Consider the following 13,694-nt stretch of genomic DNA (forward strand, 5'->3'; position numbering starts at 1 on the left):
TAAATATTTTAATTTATCTTTTCATTCTTAAACTATATATATACAATATGGGTCAACTAGGCGTCAATAGTATGAGATGGAAAGAATCATGGTAAGGATTGTGGTTTGGAAGAAAAATACCCATTGAATTATGAAAAAAAATCATTTTTCAAAAAAATTGAATTATCATTTGAAATAATTATATTATATGGTTTTAATAAGTTTCTTAAATTTTGTAATAGTTATCTTAAAAGTATACCAATAATAATTTTTTATTAGTTTTTTTAATAAATTTTAATTAGTTGATACTATAACATTTTATACTTAAAATGCTTAGAGATGAAACTCTAACTGCTTATTCATACATAAAATTGTTACTCTTAATCATTATGTCATCGTAGTAAGTGTTTAACATGGAATGATAATATCTATGAAATCAGAAATAGAAATCAATGTTGGTTCAAGTCTTTTTATTGTTAATGGTTACATTTGGTTGTGACAGATAGTTTCTTGCATGGAACATTGTCATAACAAATCATAAATAATAACGAGTTTTTCATTTCTTTGTTTTTTCTGTCAAGAGAAAAAATAGCTAAATAATGTTAGTAGACTATTTCTTTCCAATTTTCTTTTCATAGGGAAGCATAATATAGGGATACATTATTCATTAGTTGTGTTTCTATGTTGTATATATCAATTTATGTAGCGTGACTACTATATAAAGATACTAGTCATACAAAAAGAATAATTACGTAGCACAAATGAATAATGATTAATTATTAAAAGTTAATTCGCTGCTATATTTTATATATGTATTTAAACATGGCATAAGAATCCTTTTCGATTTCCCACCGAAGACTTACAAAAAAAATGAAAACTTTAAAAAACACTTGCAAGACAATGAAATATAGTTACTTATCATCCCTTCAAAATATGATTTGTATTCAATTGTTAAAATTGGTCAAAATCTTTGATCACACTATGGCGATAAAATGTCACCATGCATGAGGAAGATATGCGTACATCCAAAACAAAATTGGATTTGAAAGTAGCTAGAAAATCATGATTAGAAGAGTTAAGAAAAAAATAGTATACTAAAATATGCTACCGGCGGTTCTGACTTGGAAGCAAGCAGTCATATGTAACCATGTGTGATATCACAGAGAGCTTGTCTGAAGTTTGCAGTCCAGGGGCTGCCAAATCTATTATATCCTCACGCAAACTGTTCATGATATAATTGATTTAGCAATTTTAACAATCATAAAATTCACACCCTTTTCTTGTATTTAAACAGTTAGAGGATATAAATATAAATCCGATAAATAGGAAGTGAGTGAACAATTATAGCTGAGACAAAAAGAGTGCAACTAACCTCTCCCACTCTCCAGAAGCTTCTGCGTGCCCTTTGATAGAATGATATAGGCGATTCAGGCTATAGAGTGCCAATCCAAACATACATTGTGCATCTCTCTCCTGTAGATAACATCTAACATTAACTTCCCATCTTTCTTCCATCCATCTCCTTCAAATTAACTAAGGATTTCTTTGTTTTAAAGTTAAATAGAATTGATTTTAAACCATTAAAAATAATTGGAACATATTCCCAAATTAATGTCATAAATTTCACGTTAGAACACGTGTCATGGTGGGAGAAATATTGGTGAACCCCACTCCCACAGTGAAGAACATTTTTCATATACTCTATCATGATTATTCTAGACCAACTCGGCCTAGGTGAATTGTCTCCATAATATGTGTGTGTGAGCGACGAGAGTTGAAACTTCATTTTGGGAGGGCTAAATAAAATCAAGCGTCATATATGTATGCACAAATGACGTGACTTTATAGACGTGAAACTTCAATGCAGGAAGAACTGTAGTCACATGTATGTAAAAGAATCAGGAAAGCTTCTTACCAGCCCTTGGTCAACATAATTTTGGTACCGCACAATCCTTTTCTTAACCTCAGCAACAAGTAACCTCCTCTGAATGCGAGCAACTCTACCTCTTCCCTCAGCTTTGGTATCCTAATTTATACAAACTTTTTTTATCAATGCTAGTGAATAAAAAAATTCTTTTTAAGAGAAAAGATAATGAAGGCAATACTGAAACAAGTTGACAAATCTGACACTAGGGGTCAAAGAAACGAAAGCAAAACCAGAAAGTAACGAAAAACAGAGCTTCGGAAATTTTATTCTTCCCAAACCAAAAAGAAGGCAAGGGATGAATATATATACAGCCGAATCAAAGAAGATCAAACTTTAAGCAAAACAAGAAAAATAACAGCAAAACAGACTAATCTTTAAGATGGTCTAACCAACCTGAAAGCAAACTACACGGTCTGAGTTGTGTACACAGACGGTCTAGTAAGAACAAAAAGGCTAGATGATCAAAGACTAGGCTGTCTACAAGAACAAACAAACTAGACAATTTGAAATGGAGATCATCTACACACAACACACTAGACGGTCTACACACAACAATACACTAGACGGATATCGTCTACACACAACAATACAGACAGTCGAGCGAGAGACTGTCTATGACCATACCACGACTAGACAGCCTAAGGGAAAACCATCTACACGACCAAAGACACATTAGACGATCTCCTCGTAAACAAAGATGACAAAACAAAGGTTTATCAAAATCACTGGAAATTATATAACTAAATTATAATGAGTGAAAATTCAAGGACAACCAAAAATAAGTAACTTCATAACACTGTAGAGCATCCTCCAATCAATGAGGCAGTAACAAAATTCTTAAAAGTTGGAGGGCAGTTAAGTATAACAAATAAAGGATGAAATTGAGCAGGTTTGATACAAAATAGAACACCTTTTTGACCTAATCAAGTGATATTAGGATACATATGTCGACTAGAAACAGGTACTGTAATATCTACCCCATAAGTTATAAACCAATTTGCTTAAAACCACTTTAGTGCTCATAATTTCATGTATGTATATTTTTGATATGAAACTTTAATTGCACATTTGGTCTTCCAGTTTTTCAAAAAGTAAGCAATTTAGTTCACCATTAATATATATCATTCAATTTTTAATAGCAAATGTTAATATATCGATAAAGATAGTGTTAAAACTTGTTAAACCTTGCAATTAATATTTTATGTGAATATTTGACACTATAATTACTGATAGACATGTAATACTTTTTATTAGTAATTGGATAACATCAACAGTAGACCAAAATGCTTAATTTTGGAAAAATGAATGACCAAATGCGCAATTAAGTTTTAATAGAGACCAAAATTGCATATCTTAAAATTGCATGGCATAGAAATTGCACAATGTGTAATTTAAATTTTTATAGGGACTAAAATTCTAACAATATCCAACCATACACAAAAAATGTGTCACTCCAAACAAGATCCACACTCCAACTCATTCATACAAGTTTTCTTATGTAAGAACTGCAGTATGATATTTGGATTCCTATCAGCATTATGATCATAATTTTTTGCAAACTAAACAAGGGAAATTACCTTTTTGAACCATGCACGTACTACCATGATGAGTAAAAGAGAGAGAAAGAATGCAGGTAAAGCAGTCAGAACGGCAAAGTTGATTTCATTTGCCCGTAGAATCTGGTTCAGCTCTAGCATTGCCCTGACCAAAATATTATATTGAGGAATAAAAACAATGTGAATATTTATTTAAAATTTTATATTCAAATAAACTCACGTCTCAGTATCCAGCTTGAGCTTCTGAACCTGGAATATTGAAGAATTATGTTAAAAACTTAAACAGATGTAACATATAACATATGAATTACATTACCTGAATAAGTATAGCGCGAACCAGCTCTCCATTGAGAAGGTTTTGAATAGGATGCATGAGTTCCTTCTCATACCTGCATTTATACTTGAGAGAATTAGATCTTAGCACATGATAAACACCAATGTTACAAGAAATGGAGTGATACTAAGAATTTACTAATAAGGTTTCTAAATTCAAAATTTCTTCCTATTACATTATATCGAGAGGACTACAATATATAAAATTCACTTTCTGTATGTAATTGTCCTTTGATTCCATCAAAATCCAAGTTTTAATTTTAATTTTAAAATATATTCAATCAATATAAATTGAAAATATTTTGTATGAACATCCCAGTAGGCATAATATCATAAAAAATTGCTTACAGGTAAATCTATGTATCTACTTCAAATTCAATTACAGAAGCAACTTACTACCATTGGACCAGTATAACTAGAGATATTCCAACTCACCTATCCATGACTATCTCAAGCATTTCCTGGTCTGAAGCATTCGCTGGGATATTCTGACCCCTTGCTTGCTCACTGAATGCCAACAACATCCTGCACAGAATTTTTTTAGAAATAGTTACTAAGAAAGCAATATCCAATCATCCATGCAACCACCATGCTTTCAATATCGAGTAGATTACTATTGCAAGTCAAATTTAATATCAATGAATATGACCAAATGCAATTCCAGGTAGTCCTAAAAAAATGAAATAATTGATAGCCCAAAGGCTAGTTAACTCTAATAGATCCTTACTGTTGAACATGTTTTTATCTCGTTTCTTATAAATCCATATTCTTCAGATAGAGATTTAGGTGGTATAAGAGGATTACATTTCTATCTATGGTACAAAAGGATGCTAGAGAACATAGTAAAATATCATGGTAGATAACCGGACTACAGTGAATCGTGAAGATTACACAAAAATAGCATCGTACATCTGTTGCATAAATTTCATTAATTGATGATTTTTATCTCTAATCAAATTAAATCTTCTACGGATAGAATCAGCCCTAATTCAAGCCACAGAAGATACTCAACGCAGCTCATTAAAATTTGCTAGGTCCCAATAGTTTCACAAACAGTTACACCACCCATAATCCTTCAAACAGTCCTTCACAGGCATCACACACACCTAAGGCTGGAAAAATGTACATGAATTGAACTAAACTATTCTAAAACTGAATTAAACTTTAGAAAGAACTAAACTTTATTGTATAATGGTTTGAAAGAATTGAATTGAAGTGCCTCATGTTAGTGAACTGAACCAAATTGAACTACCCTAAATTGCTTTTGAATTGGTTGAACTATTCGAATTGTTTGAATTATTACCAATTAATATCTTATTTTAGAGTTATATTTTCCAATCTCACAAGTCATAGTCCAGTTTAGTTCAAACAATTCTATTTAGGAACAATTCAGTTCGGTTTTCTTTTAAACAATTTAGTATTTTTTTAACATCTCCATTTTGAACAAACAACCCTACACGTACCCAACACTGTTCACTAACTTGCATACATGCATATTCTATTATGAATGAATAAGACCAAGCACATGCGTAATTACATATAAACCAGAAGCAAAGTTCAATGACTCACACGAAGCTTTTCCATACTAATCTATACTGTCTAATAAGTTAATAACAATTAATTGAATAGTGGGTTATTGAAAGGAAGGGTTCTTCTGAATCTTCAAAAGTTTTAAAATTACTTAACATATATTGTTGTTTATTTGATATTTTATTTAGAAAAATAAATTTAAAATAAGAATAATATGATTTCGTTTTCTTTGTAAAACAAAAGGTCCTAATGGGTTGAGAGTTTTTACTTCAACTGGAAGAAACATCAACAATTTATATCGAAAGAGAATTATAGAAACAAAATTATTAAGGTACCTAAGTAATAGCATACAATGCAAAACTATAAACAATTATGTTAAAATAAGCATCCAAAGCACATAGATTCTATACAGGTTTAGTATTAAAGAAAAAGGAGAACAACATATTTAAAAACCAAACCTGTGTAATGAGTTTGAAGTTAACTGCACCTCTTCGAGGTCCATAATACCTTGATGTCTCTTTCTGAATGTCTCAAAAAGTTCGTCCCTAATGGATAAAATCTGAAAATTGATTGCTTCAGCATATATACAAAGATGTGGGACACAGTGACAAACAAGAGGGCTCAAATCTCAAACAGTAATTTTTATAGGGATTATTTTAAAGGATTTTATGTGGTTTCAACTGGTGGATTTAACCCAACCAAAGTACAATGAGTACTCATGGGATATTAAATAAAATTCTAGGGCCAGGCTTAATTTAAACATAAGAAACAAAACACTCCTTCTAGCTTTATAATATTCTAAGGGCTTCCATATTTTTATGCTGGAATCCACCTCGCCTGCATAATACACTTTAGATCAGCTACTAGACAATATTAAACCTTATTTCATCCTTCCATCCTACATCAATCACAATCACAATCACAATCACAATCAGTTTGGTTAACTTTTCAACAGATATCAAGATGGGAATGAAGAGGGAAAAGACTCAAGGAAAAGAATTTTGTCCATTGCTTGCTGAAAATGGACTTTTAGGAAGGCTACATAGTTAATTCTAATTATCAAATAGATTGAGATTTGGAGGGGAAATGCAGCTAAGCAAATTTTACAATGCTTACTACAGCTCCTATCTCATAAGGATATTTTAAGTCCAACTCTCCTTTATTGAGGATGAAAAAAATGAAAGAATAATGAAAACCCTGGTAAATCATTGAGAAATTTACCGGTTGCTCTACGTGATTCTTAAGAAAGCTAATTGTTGAGTTCCTAGCTTCCTGAACCCAATTATCAAGATCAGAACTTCCCACCAATCTACTATGTCGTAAGAGCCAAATCGAGCATACTGACAGACCAACTGCACCACATGTATAGCGGATCCAATATTGAGTAATTTTCTTGGGCTTTCTATGTTTGATGACCTGAAACATATCACAACCATTAAATTGCAATTTAAAACTTTATTCATGTTACTGAACGGTCCAATCAACATAAACCAACTGAAACTAGAAAAGAATAAGTATTATCAACAAAGTTTATTACTTGTTCAATTTCAAAACCTCCATAGATGACTAAATCCAATATAAATGGTAAGAAAATAGAAGCCCTTGTAATTGACACCAGTCAAGATAAATTTGTCCACTTCTAATTGGCATTGAAGGATTGACGAAGTCCCATGGATTTTTAGAATATAGAAAATAACCGAGTAGAAAATAACTAAGAGACACCTTGAAATGTTTAAGATATAATAAGGAATATTAAATTGATAAGTATTAATGCACTTGGGGAACCAACCCTCAAAAGCTAGCTATTAAGGGGGAAGAACCAAGTGTGTTACTTAGGTACCCCATAATACCCAAGTATCTATTGTAGCACCGCTCCTAGGATGGACTTTCATTCTACAACACTTCACTCAACTCCATCATTGGTCAGAACTCTCGCCGTACATAGCCTTTTTCAAGACACCAACAACCAGCTCTTATACTAACTAATTGATAAGCACCCAAGTACTTGAGGAACACACTTTCAAAAGCTAGTTATTAAGAGGGAAGAATCAAACACTTAAATTCTCCACCTAACATCTCATACTACTTGATGTGGGACTTAGACATCCTATAATACCCAAGTCTCTATCATAGAGTCAGGCCAACTGTTGTCTAACGGAGGGGTTTACTGTTCCATTACCAGTCGAAGCAAAGGGGAGCAAAGTACAACATAACGAGAAAGCTAGGTAAGCAATTAATTTTAACATCCCAATGATGGTATGGCTACTATTCACTTCTCTGATTTTCATATAAAAATGGCTTGCTAACTGAATAGAGTAACACACATGCCCCATGAATCAACATATCTTATGGGTGTGAAACTAATCCCCTTAGGCAAGGAGCATTATAGCTGCCAATTCATTTAATCATGAAGGAACTATTGCCTAATAGCAAACAGAAATGACTCTTCAAATACATAATACCAAACAAAGTTAATATCATGATTGTGGTCGAAACCTTATTTTCAGGAAGGTTGGAAAATATTTCTGTTTAATATCTCATTTTTCAAGTTACTTTTTAGACCTAAAAGGATAAGTAATATTAAGTAAAATATTCAGTTTGTGAAATAAAGCGTATCTATTTAATTATTAAAATTCTGAACAAACAAACAAAAGTCATCTCTTTGAAGTGAGACTTTGCTGATAGAAGTATATAAATTCAAAAGTATTAACAAGAATATTTTTTATACAAAACTTCGTAATTTTTAGTTAGAAAATAAAAAAAATGCTGAACAGTAAGGCACATAAGCAGTACTCCGTTACTGCTCACCAAAAAATCAAAAGAAAATGCTAATTTGCTAATGCTAATAGAGTGAGCTGCCGGAAGTTGCACGATTAACATAGAAGATCTTACAAGAAAAGATATGTATGCGTCCAGCTTGTCTAAATTTTGATAAATTGAATTGATAGCATCTCTTATTTCACAGTCTGTCCACTGAGATCCGTCCTGATTTATTTCTGGCACCTTCTCAAATATCAGAGGGAATGAATAGCTCCCGTCAACAGAAGAATCACTCTGAATAAGCACAAAAGGTCAATTCTAGAAACAATGTTAAGCTGCAAACATGCTCCAGTTTTATTTTGAAAAATCACGGCTCACAGTATTAAGGGTTAAGTTAACGTACATAAATGAAAACAGAGGGAAAAAAGGCAAAAATGAACAACTTTATATATATATACCTCACGCATTGCATGTAGATGCCCAATTGAAGCTTCTAATGTTGAAAACAAATCACTCATTTTAACTAACAAAGTTGGAAGCTCTGTCTCTGGATCTGCCACTAAATCCTCTCCGATTTTATCAACTTCCATATAAACCTGAGCATGACATTTCAAATTTGAAGTAATATCAGAGAATCGATAGATAGAGCAATTCTTCCATATTTATAATTTTCTATTTCCACAGGTGCGTTCAAAAGTGTTTTACAGGTATGCCAGAAGAACTATCCTCATAAAATAAACTCCCCTAAAGACATGAATAAGAGTGCCACAGCCAGGAAAGAGGGGGGGGGGGGGGGAAGTAACCAAAAACCAAGCTAGGGCAATTTGGTAAAAAGCAGCAGCTGCTACAAAAACATGTAAGATACAGCATCACCTTCAAAATCATTCGTCATTCCAAATTTTCTCTTCTACAAATATAAAGATTAATAACTCCAATTTGACAGAATCATGCAACAACAAAACATTATTCACCGTTAAGCGAGCTTGACAACAAGGGACAGGCAAATTATATTCATTCTAATTATGAAAGGCTATTGTAATTTAAACATTAGGAGACAATGAATCAGACAAAGCAAACCTGAGCCAAAAATGTGGCAAGTGAATATCTTAAGCTACTCAAAACAGCTACTCTCTCGTCGATAAAACCAGACGCAGATTGGCACAGACTCTGTGTGGACGAACCCTGGGCAGTGAGTCCACGCAACAACTTAACTGTTTCATCAATAAAAGCCCTTGGACCCCTCTCAAAAATCATGAAACGTGCCTTCTGGGAATCTGACCTCTGAAATTTTAAACAAATAAGCAGTGTAACTATTTCCAGAATAGACATAGTATGAACTAAAAGACATGAAAGATAAAAATAAGAAAGAAAACACAAACTGTTTTATTACAAGTTAAAGTTAGTTTATAGGAAAGCTTATTTTTAATCTATGCATTAGTTAAAATTGGCTTATGCAGTAACTCAGTTAGATTATTTTTTCTTCTTAATTCTTTTTGGAAATATTTATAATACAAAGATAACAAAACAAAATGACAAGATATTTAAAAACAGAACCTTAGCTCTGAACTGCCAGAAGTGGAGATTCTTTTGAATGCTATGCAAATTTATCAAAATACGCTCCAATATGCCCTCCACAATACCATGCACTCTGGATCTTTTGGTAATGAGCCTGCAAGGGAACACAACACCAAACATAAAAAACCCTAACATTCATTCGTTCCATCCATGAAGAAATAGAAAGAGAGCTGAGAATAAAATGAAAATGAAATTTAAACACGAACGAATATTCATCAATTTAGGGTTGATTTTGAAGAAGTGAATAGGAAAATGAGCGTACACAGGAGAGTCGAGCGAAGAGGAGGGTAACGGAAGAGGAAGACATTCCCGACGCGGTGTTGATCTGAAGCGGATTGCGAAATTGGAGATAAAGTTTTTAGGGTAGAAAGGATAGAGAGCGTGGATTCGATTTCGAATATAATGAGAATAAAATTGTGAAAGAAAAGTTGTGTTTTCGGTGGATTCGGTTTCCGATAGTGGAACCGCCATGAGAACCACTGCTCCAAGCTTCGCGCCGCTCAAACAAACTTTTCTTACACTTTTTGACTGTGTGTAGTAGTTTTTTTTTTCTCTTTTAAAATTAAATTATTTTGATTTAGTTTCGCCCAACCTTTTCACATATTCACAGTCAAAAAGCCTAACCCTTGTATTCTAACATCACCTAAATCACAGACAAAGTGAAATAAAGCCATTCAACTATTTATGAAAATTTAAAACATTTCAAGTGAGATATTAGCTAAAATATTTAAAAAATAATAATTATAAAAATATAAAAGTAAGATGGTTGTGAAGATGATTTTTTTAGCAAACTAGTGCAATTTAATATGTTAATGATCGAATTGAGTAAAATTTTAAAAAATTATAAAAATAGCCAAGTCTTGACAAGGTAACATGATTTTTATTTTCTAAAAGTAAAGTTGTGTGAATGTTGCATGATTTCAGTATTATCAGCATGATTTTTGTGTAATTAATATTGTTAGTTAAATTTAATTATATTAAAAACATGTTTACACTCTAGCACGACTTCCATTCAAATAAACTGAATCGTGTTATCTTAACATGATTTCACTTTCAGGAAGTTAGGTTTAACATGACTTTTTCACAATAAAGTTGTATCAATGATAAATACAATTTTTTTTCACACTTATTAACTTTAATCATAAATTGTTGGAATGTAATAATAAATAAATTTATTATTTTAAATAAGATTTATATAATTAGATTTATTTTGACCTTATTTATTTTGTGGTTTTTAGATTATACCGTGTATATGGAGTGTTTCTCTTTGTAAATGGACCGTCTCAAAATTATATTTTTTATTCTAAATGGTTAGAATTTTATTTAGTCTTTAAAAAAAATTATGAATTCAACAAAAGATTCATATTGTATCTTTAGTTTTCCCAAATAAATTACTACAATTGTAAAATATTGTATTTATTAAAAAAATGATATTATTGTAATTAAATTTATTTTAGCAAGTAATATATTTATTGTGTTAATTTACATTTACTTTGGCACGAAAAGAGTATTTCTTTTTTAGAAAATGTTCCCAACATTATAACGAAAACTTACAAAAACTTAAAACTCATTATCTATAACTAGCGAACACAGGCACTAACGTGTCTGTGTATCCGATTTTTTTATTTCTTTAGTATTTTTTTTATTTTTCAAAAATAAGTTAAAGAGTAGTGGAGAGAGAAAATGGAAAGTAGGTAGATTGGGTCATTCGTAACCGATGCTTTAGCATCAACTACAGCTCTTTCATCAACTACAGCAATATCCGATGTAGCACATTCTCCCTCTTTATATAGGAGAGAAAGTGGAAAGTAGGATATGTGGGTTATGTGTAGTGGAGAATCATAAAATCTGTTTCTTAAATCAATTTTAATAAAAATAAATATGAGTTTAAATCAGAAAAGTAACGTACCAAATCTCCACTCTCCTGCTGGTCCACAAAATATTACAAATATCTTTAATTTTTTATTTAATAGGGAATAAGATCTTTAAAACAGAAAAGTAACTAATCAATCTCTCCACTCTCTCCATCCTCCCCACTCTCCAGTTAAATAATAACAAATAAAATAAATTTTAAAATTAAAAAATATTTTATTAATTTTTGAAATTATAAAATGTCCAAATAACCAAAATAAATTAATACAATAAATTATTAAGTAAGGATAAAATGGAAAAAAAAATTAAGAGCAGTTAAGAGGAGAATAAGAAATGACACAATGACCATAATACAATAATAAAATTAAATATTAATATAAGGATAAAATAGGAAAAAAAGATTAAGAGCAGTTAAGAGGGGAATCCCCTTTATATATAGGTATAGATATATAAATATATATGTATATGTTTATTGGATTGTTTAAATAATTCTTTAACGGATCTAGATTCTTTTTCGAGCTTAAACTTTTTTATTACTTTTCTCCAATAACAAACATTAAATGGGTCTTGAGATAATTTTTTTATCGTTTAAAATTACTTAAACAAATATGACATATAAAATAAGCAAAAGATTTAACATCAATAAATAATAAATAAATATATTTAACTCAAAATCTTAAGACAATAAATAAATCTATAAATTATGCAGAAGTACACAGAAGCTGAAGTTTGCAAGCTTTCTAACAAGAGGGTCTAGGGGATGTACTTGTAGTCTGTGTGTTGTAATGGCTTCTAGGCAGAATTCCATCTACATGTGCTATAAAACTCTCACCTACTGTGACAATTATGCAGTAAAACAATAACGCAGAGTCAAGAAATCTGCCTTTTGAAGCTTTGTAGGCCACCAAAATTATAATGTACTCCTGTTATAGAAGTCATGGGTGCAGCAGAGGAACCCTGCTGTTAGCATAAGCAGGGTAGGGATGCAGATTTCATTGGCTTTGGATGGATAATTTTCAATGCTTGTACTAAGTTTTTAATTCAAGAAAGTTGTTTCTTTACCTAGTTTTTCTCATAATACTTGTTAAATAAATAGAATGAAGCAGATGCTTAAATCCTTATACAAAATGCACAAAATCTTACAATATTAAATAAAGTTCCTTCTAGCTAGGCTATATGCTTTTCAGCCAAAGCCATGAATAAAAAATCGTAAAACACTTAAGAGGAATGTTTTAAAGCACAGCAAAACCAGAAAAGGAGAAAAAAAATCTGCTAGAAAAAGCAAAGGCACTGTCTTTATGTGGATCAGTTGCTGGCTGAAATTAACTTAGCAGCCAGTAATAAAGCATGCTATCTTAATGGACAACTTTACCTCACTATTCCTCTTTCACTTATCTTCTAACAGATTCTCCTACTCTCCATCATGCCCCTTAACCATAATCTTCTGCATAAACCAGAATTTCTGTTCCACTAAAAGCATATCTTTGCTGCATGCAACCCTGTTTGATACTACTTGCTTTAAAGCTTTAGTCTTTGATTTCCACTGACAGTAGATGATGTTCCAATGTGTCTTCCTAACAAACCAAGCCATTCCTCTTCTCTTTATTAACTGCTGAGCTTCTGCTACCCATTCATTCTTCTCATTTCCTTCTCAATTCCTTCAACCGCAGCAAAGATACTTCATTCATCTCACGTGCATCAAGACTCACAGAACAGCATCTGATAGCATGTATCAGAAAAACTTGAAAGAAGACATATCCTAACTGTTAGGATCCTTGTAGTAACAGCTACTGGTTTTCTTTGGGCTTGTAATTGACCCTTATTGTACTTTTGTGGTTGTTACCTCCCACCAGCGTCTAGATATGGAAATAGATGAATTTAAGAATTTGGAGAGAATGGTGAACCTTTTACATTTGGAACCCACCTCTCCTTCTCTTTTACTTTAGGAATCTAGCAGTCCTTCGGTTTTAATTTTGGAATACGATTCTCTTGCTTTTCCCTCGTTACTTTTGGTTCCAATAAATAAGAAAAAAATAATATTATAGGTCCTTTGGTATCAGAAAAAACAAATTATACATTAACCAATCAATTATTATTATTTTACATTTTATTTTTATTTTTTTTACTTTACCATTAAATTTCCAACTTCCATTTATATTATC

At 31.6% G+C, this 13,694-nt stretch overlaps 1 protein-coding gene across 1 annotated transcript; it reads right to left on the reverse strand.

Moving 5' to 3' along the window:
* Positions 1-874: 874 nt before the first annotated feature.
* LOC137825511 (protein DGS1, mitochondrial) lies at positions 875-10,316 on the reverse strand. The gene is made up of 14 exons (XM_068631193.1): positions 9,923-10,316; positions 9,640-9,754; positions 9,163-9,366; positions 8,544-8,681; positions 8,218-8,379; positions 6,547-6,741; positions 5,784-5,884; positions 4,231-4,320; positions 3,779-3,851; positions 3,683-3,711; positions 3,484-3,607; positions 1,895-2,005; positions 1,352-1,452; positions 875-1,201 (listed from the first exon to the last, which is right to left on the reverse strand). Exons 1-14 carry the CDS (start codon positions 10,129-10,131, stop codon positions 1,084-1,086), a joined length of 1,770 nt encoding a protein of 589 aa, XP_068487294.1. The 5' UTR covers positions 10,132-10,316; the 3' UTR covers positions 875-1,083.
* Positions 10,317-13,694: the final 3,378 nt, after the last annotated feature.

Source organism: Phaseolus vulgaris, chromosome 8, assembly GCF_000499845.2.
Source record: "Phaseolus vulgaris cultivar G19833 chromosome 8, P. vulgaris v2.0, whole genome shotgun sequence".
NCBI classification, from domain to species: Eukaryota; Viridiplantae; Streptophyta; class Magnoliopsida; order Fabales; family Fabaceae; genus Phaseolus; species Phaseolus vulgaris.